The 15967-nt window shown below is 35.7% G+C and overlaps 1 protein-coding gene across 1 annotated transcript; it reads left to right on the top strand.

The window, feature by feature from the left end:
- Positions 1 to 8154: 8154 nt before the first annotated feature.
- LOC136852364 (short-chain dehydrogenase/reductase family 9C member 7-like) lies at positions 8155 to 14943 on the top strand. The gene is made up of 6 exons (XM_067126952.1): positions 8155 to 8287; positions 11091 to 11439; positions 11976 to 12128; positions 12552 to 12704; positions 13304 to 13499; positions 14699 to 14943. Exons 2-6 carry the CDS (start codon positions 11124 to 11126, stop codon positions 14859 to 14861), a joined length of 981 nt encoding a protein of 326 aa, XP_066983053.1. The 5' UTR covers positions 8155 to 8287; positions 11091 to 11123; the 3' UTR covers positions 14862 to 14943.
- The last annotated feature ends 1024 nt before the right edge of the window (positions 14944 to 15967 follow it).

The following is a 15967-nucleotide window of genomic DNA, read 5'->3' as shown; positions in this document are numbered from 1 at the left end:
CTTTTGATTACTTATAATTCGTCACTTTTTCAGTCATCTGCATCTAGATTCTTGTTAGTTATAAAGTTAGTTTGACCAGTTTCAATAGACTGTTATAACTATAAAGTATCTCAATACTTTATAACATTGGCTCGACCAATTTCAACAAACTATTTTAGCAGTTATTTCCCAGACGAAAGATTCGTGTCAAAGGAATTGACGAATGACTGATTTTAACACAAATAATCTATTTATGACTTGATCTGAACGAACATAGGCCTAATTGTCCACGTATATATGAAGCCGCATCTCCGCTGATGTAATGTATAACGCAAGCGTCTGATAATGAATTACGTGACTCCGGCACCGTGGAACCGGTTCGGCGAATATTGACCAAATTAACGAAGGCGAGTGTGAATATCTGACTATCAAGCTCCGGGCCTTGTGAAGACCAGCCGTCCCACGCCATGCGCGCGAGAAGAAGTGGGGAGGACGGGATGACAAATTGCGAGTCTTATTACTCTCGAGTTCTGAATAATATTCCCCGGGTTTGGGAAGGAATAGGGCGGGTATTCAGACGGTCAGTTCTTCTTGACAGTTCATTACTCTGAGCTGACAAGTCATAGAGTGGACACGTGTGGTGGGAATTTGGTAAGGGGCTTCTGTAGAACATATATTTTCGGATCTTTCTTAGATAGTGACCCCAAAACAATGCTCGGGGGTCGTTATCTAGGACTAATATTTCTTTGGGGTCGTTGTCTAGTACTAATATTTCTTTTGGGTCGTTATCTAGGATTAATATTTCTTGGGGGTCATTATCTTTATGATATTTACAATCTTTTGAGAATTTGTTACGAATCTCTATTCCATTATGATGAATTATGTTTTTATTATTTGTTTTTTTTTATTTCTATCGTTTTATTTTTGTATGTTTAGAATTTATAGTATGTTTATACAGTCATCCCCAAGGGGCTTGTACTAAACACGCCACAAAGGTGGATGCATACCGGGTTAAAACCCATGGGAGTCACGATCTAGGAAAGATCCTTATTCTCTTTGTATTTCAGTAGAGACTAATTCCCTTTTTTTAGGCGAAGGTAATTTTCTGGAAAGCATTATCGAAATAGTGACTCATAAAACATTCGATCTCCCATGAAAGAACTTGTGCAACAATTCAACGAAAGAACGAGTTTTCCAAATGGGTCATGCATCTTTAGCAAATTTTCTCAAAGCAGCGAATGCATCATCCATCCATCTTCAGCCAATCTTTCCAGAACTTTTAAAATCTGGAACGAGAAACTCCTCCTTCCTCGCGGAAACTGACAGCCCACTGGAGCGGGAAATACAACGAATTAAAACGAATTAAAAATAAACCACAATCGAAAGATGACCAACCCAAAAGACGAACTGGGGAAAAAACTCCAAGGAAGAACATCCCGCGGAAATATCTTCGCTGGAATCACTGCTGCCGCTACTGCTGCTGCTGCTGCTACGTAGCTCCCTCGTGCCATCTGGAATTCCAGTGACCTCATTCTTCTCGTGGTCTCCGGCCGCCATCCGATCTCCGTGGATCTTTGCATCATTATTTTGGTGTGACGTCACATAAGGGTCTTCTATTGGCTTCCTTGCTTTACTCTTGCCACGCAGACGGTGAGAATATAGACACATTCCCTTTGGACTTCGGGATTTCGGGGACTGAGAGAGAGAGAGAGAGAGAGAGAGAGAGAGAGAGAGAGAGAGAGAGAGAGAGAGAGAGAGAGAGTTCTATTTATAATGGGTATTATCCTTCAGAGCATCTGAGAATAATTTATTTAGTTATCGTTTGAATTAACAAGAGCTAAATACATGCAATTATTACCAAGAGCTGTTCAGATCAGACTTCTGGATTTCTGGGACTGAGAGAGAGAGAGAGAGAGAGAGAGAGAGAGAGAGAGAGAGAGAGAGAGAGAGAGATAGAGAGAGAGAGAGAGAGAGAGAGTTCTATTTATAATGGGTATTGTTCTTCAGACCATCTGAGAATAATCTATTTAGTTATCATTTGAATTAACAGGAGCTAAATGCATCTCATTATTACTAAGAGCTGTTCAGATCAGACTTCGGGATTTCTGGGACTAAGAGAGAGAGAGAGAGAGAGAGAGAGAGAGAGAGAGAGAGAGAGAGATAGAGAGAGAGAGAGAGAGTTCTATTTATAATGGCAATTGCCCTTCAAAGTTTCTGAAAATAATAAGTTTATTTAGCATTTTTATTAAAAAGGGTCAGATACATCTAATTATTACCAAGAGCTGCCCAGAAATCAAGACTTATTTGGAACGCAGTTTAATTATTCGGATACCATACAATGTCTAGTAGCTTCCAAAAACTTATATGGTCCTAAATTCATGAAATGGACGAAAGGAAACTATATCTGTAGATCTACAGGATTGACACCAACAAAGAAGTATTTCCAAAAAGTGATGTAAAAAATGGCCTTTTTTTCAGCACAATAGTTACCACAGGAATAAGGGTTACAGCTGAGTACTGTAGTCTGCAACTGTATCTCGCGCAAATGACCTTACAGTAAATTCAAATAAATATTTAAAGCAATATATTTAGTGCCTAAGTACCTTTCTTAATTGTCATTTCCTTGTAATGCAAAATATTCAGCCAACAATAAGAATTCACATGTCCACTGTCAAAGCCAAATTAAGTGGATCATCCGCGTGGAATTTAGCCTGAAAACAAAACAATATACAATTTAGAACCAATCATTTAATTATAATTGACAAAAGCAACCCTTTCCCTAAATTGGAAAACTGCAGTATCTGCAAAATTTTCGAAATTGAGATATGCCACCAATAGGGCTCGTGAAATACCAATACACAAGTTACTGCAGTTTCAGAATGATTCTTCAGTGCTTTTTTAAGGGGTCCCATTTGCAGTATCTGCAGAATCAATAGTGAGGCAAGGGAAAACTGCAGTATCTGCCATTTTTCTCAGTTTTGTATTTTTGCAGGTACTACAGTCTTCCATTTTAGGCCAGTGCAGAATTTCTATACTAAACAATTCTTGATATCTAAGCAGATCTTAATTTTATTTTTTTCCAGATGTTTTGATGAATAATACCCCTTATAAATAGAACTCTCTCTCTCTCTCTCTCTCTCTCTCTCTCTCTCTCTCTCTCTCTCTCTCCTAAAACATACTTTTCATCAGTGTGTAGTTGGTGTATTAGTGTAGTATACCAGCTACACCCTGATGAAAAGAATGTAGAGTATTTTGTTTAAAACATGATCGATGACGTCATCAGCCATAATTCTGAATGAAGACACTTTACTACTATTGCCGTTTACGTAACGATGTAGTTGCCAGATGTCACTTGCTTAAAACCTACAGATTTAATTTTCGATAAATATACGCTTCAGGGTGTTCTGTTCTTGCATAGTGGTAGTTATTAAAGTTATGGAATCATTTGGGTGTAATTATATATGTACTCTTGGCTTCTATACGTAGTATTCAATGTATTTCTCAACCGAAAAAAGTAACCGACTGGTCATTTTCGTCACTTATGCAGGTGCTACCGTCAGCCATTGTAGCCAAGCACGTGAACTCTAATTCTTAGAAATATGTTTGTTTCGCATCGGTAATTGTTGTTTATCTCACACAATTATTATTTAATATTATATATAACCTGATGAAAAGGCGTTAAAAAAGCAAATTAGATTTTATAGCTTTAATTCTATTGAAAAATAGGTTTTTTTGCTTAATACTCTAGAATCCTTGGAGAAGCGTGTACGATTTTTGCTGCATAAAACAAAATTGGCAACTTGATGACTGGGAAAATCTCGAATAATTAGGAATTTAAGAGCTTTTCTTTATTTCAAGTCGATTTAAACACATTTCTTATAGAAGTGAATTCTTTGTGACAATAGACATACACACAAAGGTAAGATATATTTAAACGAATAATGAGCTAGAGTTGACGATTTGGTGATGTATGGCAACGATATCGTTGTAGTAGCACCAGTTTTCAAGTGAAAATCAAAGCTTTTGAGTGACCAAAAGTTCATTAAAAATTAATGTAAGAAAAAGAATGTATTCTATTTTATTTTTTATTAAAAATTTGTAGATGATATCTCTTAAAAATTGTATTGTATATGACAGAAAAAAATATAATGAAAACCTTTACTACAGTGAAATGGCTATACCAAGCTGATGACGTCACAACCAAAAGTTTATGAATGGGGGCCTCTTACGTAATGATGTAGTTGCCAGATGTCACTTACGTAAAACTAACGGATTTAATTTTCGAATAACATTCACTTTCGGGGTGCCCGCTCATGCACTAAGATAGCTATTAAAGTTGTGGAATCATTGGAGGTGTAATGATATAAGCTCTTGGCCTCCATACATAGTATTCTCTGCGTTTCTTAACCAATAAAGTTACCAACTAGTCTTTTTTTCGTCACTTATGCAGACGCTACCTTCTTACATTGTAGCCATTTGGGTGAACTCCAATTCTTAAAAAAATGTTGTCTTGCATCCTTAACTGTTGTTATTCTCTCGCGATAGTTATTTAAAAAGTTATCTAATTAATAGAATGGAATTAAAAAGGGAAACTAGGTTTTATAACTTTCATTGTGTTAAAAATGTCAATAGGTCTCTGCTTATTATTTTAGAATCCTTGGTGAAACACGTGCTCTTTTTTGCCATTAAAAACGGAAACTGGCAACTTTTATTTAGCGAAAATCGTCGAATAATTAGCACTTAACAAGCATTTCTTTATCTCAGTTCTATTTTAAATTATTATATAAAGATTTAAAGACTTTTCGACATTAGACATACACACAAAGACGAGATTTGTGTAAATAATTGACGGTCAACAGTTAGAAGTTCGGTAACATATGGCAACGATATACGTCATGGCAGGCGCAGTAGGCTATGACGTCATCAACAGCCAATCAGAGAACAGCATATTTCCCGCCAAAACAGCAGTAACTCTGGAGGAACAACCAGGATTATGCGTTGCTGTTCACTGTTTTTTCAGAAGGGTCAAAATTTTCTGAGATTTCGTGGAAAATTTTTTTTTTCTTTTTTTAAATTTTTTTCGCTTTATGTTGAACAGATACGTTTCTCAATAATTATTTAATCACTAAAAAATCGTAAAAATAAATTGGTGAAAATATTAATAAATTATATATGATTTCTCTCAGTTTTTTAATTTCTGTTATTATTGAATTCTCTCATTCTTTCTCTCTCAGTCTCCATGAACTTTTTCTCATTAATCCTTTCTCTCAAATGATCCACTCTCTTTTCATAACGTTTTTATCGGCGTCTTTCATTTGAATAATTTATTATTTTTGTCCTTCAGAAAGATGGTATATATGCTTTCAAACATTATTATTATAATTATTATTATTATTATTATTATTATTCTAAAGTCTAAATGTTTAGTATATATATATATATATATATATATATATATATATATATATATATATATATATATATATATAATATATATATATATATATATATACATTTATATATATATATATATATATATATATATATATATATATATATATATATATATATATATATATATTTCCTTGATTCCCCTTTTCATCTGCACATTTTTCTCCTTTTCTCATGTTTAAAAAATGGTAAACTCCCTCAAAATACTTTTTAAATTAATACATAAAAAAAGCCTACAAAGAATTAATTACTCGTATCTATGTGAGGTGGATTTTAGAACATACAAAGCTGAATAAATAGAGAGAAAATTATTTGTCATTTTATTATGTTAGAGGAGTTTTATTGTGTTTTAATACTGACGAAAATTCCTTTTTGAGTTGCAGACAGCGTGGCATAAGCAGAAATTAACCTTCGGAAGAACTATATCTTGGCGGGAAAATATCTGTGCGCTTATTGGTCACTGAGACATCATCTACGTCATCTACTCTGCGATTGGCTGGCCAACCCTTCATAGCCTGATGTCACATTGCAAAAAGATTCTTTTCAAGTTTATTAAAGTAATTATGATAATTTTTCTTTGCTTTTATGAATTAAATATTTGGATAACAAGCAGAGTATACTACGAGCTACTCAGAATCCAATTATTCTTTAAAATATGCTTAATAATGCGTTTTAAGTCATCACAGTTGCCAAGTATTCTGTTTTCCATATATTTTCATGCAGACATTTCAGAACAAGGTATAAGTATAGCCATATCGCTACCACAGAGATCGTAATTAGATTAATTTCCTATTGTATTTAAGACACCTTCAAGAGATGTTGATCACAGATATTAATTTATTAGAGAAATTAAATTTTATTTTTACTTTTTAATCAATTTAAGTGAAATTTTAGCTAAGCAAACGTATAGGTTTTTATTTGAGACTATAAACAAACCGTGGTTTCCATGGAAACGCTTACGGTTTTCCATTAATACACAATATTTTAAAGGTATATAACTGATACACAACATTTTAAAGTAGTTTTATTTGTATTATTACAGTTTTACAATTGATTTCATTTGTTCAATTACAATAATTCGATTATGGAACATACGCAACACAACTGTTGATATGCATATGTTGATCGGTTGCATTGAATTCCCTCCCAGGGTCGAAATGCTAAATGTATTTATATATATATTAAATATAATGAACTGCACTGAGCAATGCTATGATATTTACAATATGTTACAAAGGAAAAAAAAACAATATATTGCACATTTTTTATGTTACAGGTGAATGAATCTCAAGTACCTGGGAAGTACCTTCTGAGAACCTCATGGGGTGGCATTTAGGCATAACTCAAAAAGGCGTTTGCTGCGTCCCTTCGGCCCACAGCTGCACCCACTTCTTAGCCTTTTACTTTACCTCCGTTCCTGCTTCCCTTCTCCTATCTTGCCATTACTTCTTAATGCAACTGTGGCGTTTTCTCCCAGTTCCACCTTTGGAGCCAAGTAGGCCTACTTCATCTTTATACTGGGGAAATCTTTATCTTGCCCCCCTATCCACTCCAACTCCCCTTATTCTTTGTCTTAGCGCTGGTTAGCCGAAAGTGCCATGCCCCAGTGCTTGGCATGACAGACTGAATTTCATAAATCAAATCAAGAAATGTTGCAATATCCATCAGAGCGAAAAAATGAAAAGGTGTACTTACCATAGGTCTAGCTTTCAAGAGTTCATTGCTATCCAGTTGTTCTGAAGAGATTATTTGGCAGTTTCTTTTCAGATCTATAGACGAAACTAGGCCCTTTTTCATGAAGGAGATAAGTTGAGCAAATTTGGGTCCGTTCAGTATAATATCAAAGGTGGTAGGCCTAGTAAGCTCACAGCTCAGGTCGAATTATTTGCTGTGTAGACTTAAGAAAGGGGTTTTATCTGAATTCAGTTTTATTACAATTTCAAGAATTAATCTTTCCAGTTCTCACTTAAGATTAGCAAATATTTCTTTTACAGATCTATGCAATCTGGTTCCAAGGATTGTACGGCCAAAGGATATATTAAGTCTATAACAATGCAAGAACTTACCAGAGACTCTTTGGAAGTAAACAAAAAAATAGACGAACGCAGGACGCTGCCTCGTTATCTAAAAGAAACTCGATCGAGACTAAAATCCGCAGTAAAATCAAACTAATAATTATTGACGAGGCTTATCGGTGTATCTGGTAAAATAAACGAGAAAACGATGAATGTATGAAATTCAAACCAAGATGGGGAATGGTGTGCGTCGTATACGATGTTGGAAATTCTGAAATTCTTTTATTCGTGTTTTTATCTCTTCTTGTTCAGAAGTTTAACTCTTCTGTGTTCGTGATATCCTAACTTATTTATGCATTCAGGTTTATAATTAGTATACATACTCAAATACAGGGAGTTTTGTATCAGTCATGTACATCGATTTAGCCGAAGGAAAACAGAAAGTAAACATTTGCTTTGTGAGAGAATCATACCTTCTTCTTCTTCTTGCCCCTTTTTTTTTTTTTTTTTTGGTTGCTCCTTCGTACAAGAACAAAAGCGCTCATGGCTGCATCTGATCCTTATCTCCTCCCAGGTATAATATGTATACGGACAGAAGACAATGGGATAAGCATACGTAGAGAGACAAGTGACAACACAAAAAAAAAAAGAGGAAAAAAAAGAGTTCACAAGAGAGAGAGAGAGAGAAGCTTCTTGATCATTCGTCAGCACAGTGAGTCTGTGTAAGTCTAGACATTCTGGTGTACAGAGCGTTCCTCCGCAGGTTGGTCTTGTGCCGCCCTTCAGAAGCCCGATTCAAAGGACTCTGCTCAATTAGCGACAAAGGACGCCCACGAACTAAGGTAATACAGTCATTAACGTTTTGTTTTGCGTGCCGTATCGGGTATCAGTGTGCATTAATTGAGCTTGTCGTGAGGTATAGGCCTAGAGGCTTGAGAACCTTGTGTGAAACAGTATATGCCTATGAAACAATGTTTTTTTAACAGTAAATTCAAAATCACTTACAAAGTTTAGTGTGGCGTGATTTTACGCAATAATAAGGCTATAGATAAAAGTTATGGTAGTGAACATATCTCTTTTAAAATAAGTTATCTCTCCATGAAATTATTTTTCCCGTGCCATTAATTCCAGTTTTGAAGATATTTGTAGGCCTGTATATTTTTAGAAGGTTTTTACACCTAAGTGCTCACACACGCATGCTCATATATATATATATATATATATATATATATATATATATATATATATATATATATATATATATATATATATATATATATATATATCAAATATAAGGAGCCCATAAAAATGCCAAAATGTGGAAAATAAAGGCTATATTTCAGAGACCAAACTGTCTCTCTCCTCAGGCAAATGTTTGCCTGAGGAGAGAGACAGTTTGGTCTCTGAAATTTAGCCTTTATTTTCCACATTTTAAGCGTTTTTATAGGCTCCTTATATTTGATGGAATTCTGTCATAACAGAAAATATTTTACAGTCATATATATATATATATATATATATATATATATATATATATATATATATATATATATATATATATATATATCTCAAGATCACTTTTAATTTCCAGTTTGAAATTAGACGTTCTGTTCAAATCAGGCTTTTAATGAAATCAGTTTCCTCGTATATTTCAGTCCAATACGTCTGATTTTACGCTTTCATAAAAGTGATATGTTTATCCTTCAACTGATGAAATAAGTAAATAATGGCTATACGACGTCTAACACAAGAATTTCGCAAAAACAAAATCGAAACTGTGCGCCATTCTTGTAAAAAATCTCAATCAGTTTCATCACTCACTAAACGCTACACATCTCTCTTTTTTCTTCTTCTTCTTCTTCTGTTTGTCTAACCCTTCCTCCGTTCCTCCTATTCTCCAAATATCCGCGTAATTCCCCTCCCCGTTTTGTGCTACAAAGACAGTAACGAATCTAAGGTTACATTGTTTTTCAACGGCGTCAAGCTTCTTCTACCCAATAATGCTACGGCCATCTTCGCTGTCGGTTCATTAGTGTCTTGTCTCATCATGGAAAACTTTGTCCGCAGACGAGGGATACCCGATGCCTCCTAATTCACACACACGATCCCTTCATTAATGTCATTTATGGACGATTGTACTAATAGCACCAATATGTACCGTAGAGTCCTCTAATTATTTCCATACGCATGATTACCGTGAGCTTTCTCGGAAAAATAAAGGGTGGTTGTTAGGCCTATAATGTTTTTTTCTCGTAGACCAGTGGGACTCCTAGTCTGACTGTAGTAGAGTGCTAGGTAACTGATTACTAGTTTAACTTGGTGAGCTGCAAGTAGTTTGGATTAAATTCTAGAAGAATCACACCCAAAGTAACATTTTTTAGAGTCACCCCTGCTAAGAGAAGCAAAAAAAAAAAAGCATAAGTCTCTAAGTACCAACGCAAATATACAGGTGAATCAACAAGTAGGCCTTATAGGTGACACCAAAGGTATACAGGTGAATCAACCAGTCCCACTCACTACATTCTTTAAAAGAAAAAAAAAAGAAGATCGTGCATCCGACTATTTCTTCAACAAACAAAAAACAATAAACAAAAGAAGCTTCTTTAGTCAAAGCAAGAATTCAAGAGAAAGTCAAGTTACAAGAGAGAGAATTTGTTATTAAGATGTGTGTGGTGTCTGGAGGCAGCGCCAACGACGATCGTAAGTCACTGAACAAAGGACATTGTTTCCCAAAGCGTCAAAAAAAGTTAACGGTTTTCTTCTTTTGTTCTCACTGGGTATTCGATGCTATCATAAGTTAGCATTACTTGTGAGGAGGGTATACTTGCTAGAAATGTGATCAGAAATGTTATGTTTCGATTTTATTTAGAACGTCGTTAGTTTTTTTTTTTTTTTAAATCTTGGTACTTCGTTGATAGGAGGATGTTAAAATGATCTCAATGTGCATCTAAAATTCAATAATATTAGGAAAAAATTAATGAAAATGGGTAACTCATCTCCGTTTTACTGAGAACTTGCGCTTCACATCCATAGACTGTACAAGGTGCGCACATAATGGCATAGGCCTACGGCTATCCCTCAGTTTGTTTTATCTCCTGAGCTCTGACAGGTGTTATCTAGATCAAGAGCATTTGTTCAGTGTTCTGTTCAGAAGACTGACAAGTATTATAAATCCTTCTTGGTTCCCTGTATTCTTCAGTAAATTTTTGTGATTACACACCATAGTTACTTACAGTATAGCATTTTCGTCTGTATATATACTGTATATATGTGTGTGTGTGTTTTTACAAGAACTATACTTAGTATTTTCATTACTATCTACGAGGAAAAGCCAACTAAACGAATTCTATACTTTATGTAAATGTATAATGATTTTACAATGAATGAACACCTGTACCTGGAATAGCCTACAGCAAACTGTACATTGTCTTGATAATGCTACGTAGCAATATATATATACATACATATATATATATATATATATATATATATATATATATATATATATATATATATATATATATATATATATATATATATATACATGAAAGAATTGAAAATAGTCTTAATCTCTAAGAATATTTAGACCTAACAGCAACTAATTTCAGGCGGACAGAGTCACCTAAGCATCTTTCCCTTTTACAGAACAAGGAGCCGAGCTGCAACACGCTTTGCAAGATGATCTATCTCCTGGCTGTGACGTTCATACTCGCTTTCTACATCACCAGAATGATTTACTTTAAGCGAGAGCTAGACCCAAGCCAGAAAATAGTGGTGGTGACCGGCTGTGACAGTGGCATAGGCCACGCCTTGGCTCTTAAAGCTGCCCGTACCTGGGGCTGCGTGGTAGTTGGGACGTGTCTGGAACCTGATGGAAACGCTGGAATGATTCTCCGTGCTGCTGGAATTCACGTGGTCAAGTTGGACCTCATGGAAGAGGATTCAACGAAGGAACTTTTGAAACTGGTTAACCAACTGGAGACAAATGGGAAGAGTAAGTGGTGTGCTTGATTTTTTGTTGCTCAGAAGTCCTTCTTCTGGAAGTATGGCTTCTGGAAAGCAATATTTCTGGTGAATTCCTTCTCTATCTTCTTTTGTATCTCGCTATTGTTCTTTCATCTCGGTTAGGGCCTCCATAAATCTCCTGATGCCACTTATAAAACATCTTGGGCTTTCGACTGTCCCTGGTATTATAGGCCTAGTTAGCCAAACTTCCAATTTATGGTTTTACTTCAATAAATTCATTCCTGGCAGTTTATCCGTCTATCAGTCTAATACATATTTGATAAACATGAAAAAGTCTTCATCACAACAGGAAAAGTTACGAGAATTACTTAATAACATCATAACGAAACCCCTGTACTTTACAATCCTAGTTCCCATCAGCGTTTGAATAATTATAATTTCTAGAATTTGTATGATCCCAAACCTAACTGTATCATAACAAAAATGTCTTCTGGATAGCCATTTATCGATGTAATCGTACAAACAAACAAAAACAGTAAATAAAGAATCACTTTTTTTCTTCAGAACTGTGGGCCCTCGTAAACAACGCGGGAGTGCTCACCATTGCTGCCTGCGAGTGGCAGACGGAGCAGTTAGTGACACAGCAGATTCAGGTTAATCTGACAGGCGCGATTAACGTCACGTCACGGCTGCTCCCGAAAATAAGGAGGAATAAAGGTAGGCCGTGGCTTCTCTTTTCTCGTTATGGCTGCAGAACAGGTGGAGATTTATAACTTTCTGGATTGAAACACATTCAGTGACTTCTTTACGTAGGTTCTTCCGTAATCTCTTAAGATAATGTTTATAGTTTTACAAGAAACTTGAGCTTATCTTAGAAGAAACTTAAGCTTGACAAGAAATGACTCTTGTTATGCTTTCATGTGGTGTTTTAAGCTGACAAAAAGTTTTTCTGTCAATTTTTTACCAAAAAACACTGCATTTCACTGCCTTTTTTTTTTTTAAAGGATACGTTTAAGACGAATTATATTCTATGCAAACTTTCCTTTTATTGGAAATCACCCAGTAGGCTGTCCCCTGACCAACCAAGCCCTTGAAATCTGCAAAGCAATTCTCAATCTCTTTCCCATAAACGTTCCGCAGGACGGATAGTAATGGTCTCATCCCCCACGGCCCAAGTGGCATGCCCCAACATGAGTGTGTACAGCGCCTCCAAGTTCGGCATCGAAGGATTTGCCCAGGCCCTCCGCAGGGAAGTGGAGCCCCTCGGAGTCAGGGTTTCCGTTGTGAGACCTTGTGAGTATCGGCTTTTGTCTGGTCTACTTCAGAGGATAATATTTACACTTGGCTTTCAAGAATGAAATCAGGTTTTAGAGCTCTTTTAGACTGGTTTTTCTTGAAGGTACAACTCAGTTTGGTATCGCTGATGCTAAATTTTACATTTTTAAGCAGTTTCTTGTACATTATCATTGAGAAAATTAATATTTTCATGAATATTTAATGGATTCTAGGAATACAGCCTAAAAATTCAAAAATTTCAAAGCCTGAGACACCTTGCAACAATGTAAACAGCCTCTAACAGGTATATAGGTGGAAATGTGCCCAGCACACTGAATTTCTTTATTTTAATATTCTTCCATCTTATTCTGGTATTTCTATTCCAAGAACTATAAAAAACATTTTCAGAGTAATCCAAGACTTCTGCATAAATATCCAAGTTTCACCTAGACATTAAGAAACCAATGACCACTACACATTGTTAACATTCATATACAAAGCCAGTCCACGCAAGAAGCAAGAATAACAGTGTGTTACACTGAGCAAGAACTTGCTTTTCAGCTAATACCATCTTGACCAGTACACTCCGCTCAAACTGTTTATTATCCCTGCTTTAGGTAACTTACCAAATCATACCGGACTGCTACGAGACAACGCTCGTAGGCTCAGGCACATGATAGACAGGGCTTCAGAGGAAACGAGGCTAGACTATGGAAGTCTCATGGAACAAACTGAGAGCCACTTCGCCAGGGGATATGCCAATGTGCAAGAGATTCAAGAAATCAAGGACAGTCTGTTGATGCTTTGCTTCAAGTGAGTTTTTTCTTCTTCTTTTTTTTTAAGAAGTCAATAAATGATTCAGCCTGTGGTTGCTATGATTTTCTGTGAATTTGTATGATATACATGTGAAAGGTATATACATACATACTTAAATATACTGGTATTAACAGCAACAGTACTGAGAGTCTTATTATATTTTCTGAGAAAGGGGCCTGAGCTAGTCAAAATTGACTAGAAAGTTGTTCATTCTCACCCAGGACCTGGCCTCTTGCTCAGAAAGCCGCAAAACAACAACCATTGCTGACACCTGCACAGACTGTTCATTAACAGCACTGGTTACATAGTATTGCTTACTTCTGTGCTCTGACACCTGATAAGGACCTTCCTTTACAGGAACCATACCTGTTTCTACATCTTCCACCTTTTTTCTTCCCTTCACACTCAGAATGCGCACTTTCACTTCCATCCAGTGGCGTCATTTTAGATTTTTCTTGTTGTGGGGGCGGGGCAAAGGTTTATATATATATATATATATATATATATATATATATATATATATATATATATATATATATATATATATATATATATACATTATGTGGGTGGATGTGGCACACCTGTGTGCTGCTTTATTGACTCAAATGCTCCAAAATGCGCACGTGTCCAAAACTTAACATCGGAGAATCTAGCTAAACACTCCCTCTATAGGCCTATACTCTATCTTTGCCTCTCCTGTTCACTCTGTTTCGAACTCCTGACTATTGCTGTTTTCCTACACCAAATGCGTCTAAACCATAAACCTGTTAGGGCACGAGTTATTGATCTAGGTGGTTTGAATGCAACTGTAACTGAAAGAGAAAGATATGGCATTGTTGGTGTGCGAGAAATTTCCTAAAATAAGCTAGAATAGAGAGAGTCTTATAGAAGTGTTTGTAAATACAGGATTTTCAAAGAAGAGTTTTTATTGGTCTTCGAACAGAGCAATGGTGAGGAAAAGAGTTTGCCAGGATTGTGTATCAGTACAGAGTAGACTGGAAAGCAAGTTGATGGCTGTAATGGTAAGAAAAGAAGTAGCTTAAGGTACATTTGACAAAAAAAAAAAAAATTATTTTCTGTCTTAGCTTAAGGTACATTTGACAAAAAAATAAATTGATTTTCTGTCAAACAAAACAACCTTACAACAGTCAATTAAACATACCACTTACAAAGTGCCATATTATCTTCCTTCACAGAGTGGCCATCCTGAGCCAAGAACCGAAGAAGGTATACGCAGCCGCGCCTTTTACAGTGAGGATATACTTGGCCGTAGCCCAGGTTCTGCCAACTGAGTATGTGGACTACCTGGTTGTAAAAGGATACCATGAGAAAATGATGTCATTCGCACTGATGCGCTGAATTCTTCCATAGCTGTAGTTTTTTTGTAAGACATTAGTGAGGTTATTCAATGTTCTTTCTCAATAAACTCCTGTAAAATCGTTGAGATGTCTTCAATTTGAAATTGTTAAAAACAGCTTACTCCCTTACTCAGTTTTTTTTTTTTTTTTTTTTTTGTAGTACATAGCATTGAAATGCCTTGAGTTTTATGTCATTATTCATTAATATCATTACTATTATTAATATCTAGTTTAAAGATGGTACGTTTCCAACAAGCGAATAGTACCATTCTTAAGTGTCAGGTCAAAAATAATCATATAAAAACTAATTTTATCAGCAACTATCTCCGGAGAGCAACGGACATCTGAATGATTTAAAAATCTTGCATTAATGATTCATTTTAGATACAGAAGAGAACACATATTCACTTTCTGTAAGTGGAAAATTTGAAAAACAAAATGCGACGACTTGAAAACAATCGGGTTCAAGCACTCTGATCCGAAGGTAAGTTGTGATGATTATGGAGATAGCGAGATAAAGTGTGGAAGCAAGATAAAGAACACTGATAGTATCAATAAAAATGAAGGAAAGGCATGTCTTATCAGAGGTTATGATACTGCTTTTACTTATGTGGCAATAGGCCATATAAGCAACTGAAAAGGAATGCAGCAGTGTGGTGTTTATATTGGTAATTCACAAAGAACGCAAACCTATGTACTCCAAGGCTTCTCAGATGCCTTGATTGCCAGCATTAGAGGAACGACTGGAGTAACTGTTTTATACTTTTTATAACTGAAATCTGTACACAAAGAGAAACATATCTTAATGTATAAAATTCAATAGGTACCCTTAACATTTACCGTGCAATGCGCATAGTCTATGGAAAATGAACTTTCATTACGTCATTTTGAATGGGTGGAAACAACAGTTAATCAATAGGCCTATTGGTTGGCCGCACAGTAACAAAAGTTAATAAACAATGGGAGCTCGCTTGAGGGGAAAAAATTAACGAATTAATAAAAGATGTATTCCATAAATAGAACGATGCGTCACATATGTTCCTGCATTTTCATTTATATTGCATGCATGGCTGCAACTGCGCCCTGTCGAGTTCTGCATGCCTGTGC

The sequence above is a fragment of the Macrobrachium rosenbergii genome, chromosome 25 (assembly GCF_040412425.1).
Source record: "Macrobrachium rosenbergii isolate ZJJX-2024 chromosome 25, ASM4041242v1, whole genome shotgun sequence".
Lineage (NCBI taxonomy): Eukaryota > Metazoa > Arthropoda > Malacostraca > Decapoda > Palaemonidae > Macrobrachium > Macrobrachium rosenbergii.
The sequence above is the reverse complement of the archived record's forward strand: the minus strand, read 5'-3'. Positions and strand labels throughout refer to the sequence as shown.

What these genes read in the sequence shown, in the direction of transcription:
- LOC136852364 (XM_067126952.1), top strand. Translation starts at nt 11,124, where the DNA reads ATGATCTATCTCCTGGCTGTGACGTTCATACTCGCTTTCTACATCACC. An exon ending in ACTGGAGACAAATGGGAAGA is followed by an intron (nt 11,440 to 11,975) that starts GTAAGTGGTGTG and finishes TTTTTTCTTCAG; the next exon opens with AACTGTGGGCCCTCGTAAAC. An exon ending in GGTTTCCGTTGTGAGACCTT is followed by an intron (nt 12,705 to 13,303) that starts GTGAGTATCGGC and finishes TCCCTGCTTTAG; the next exon opens with GTAACTTACCAAATCATACC.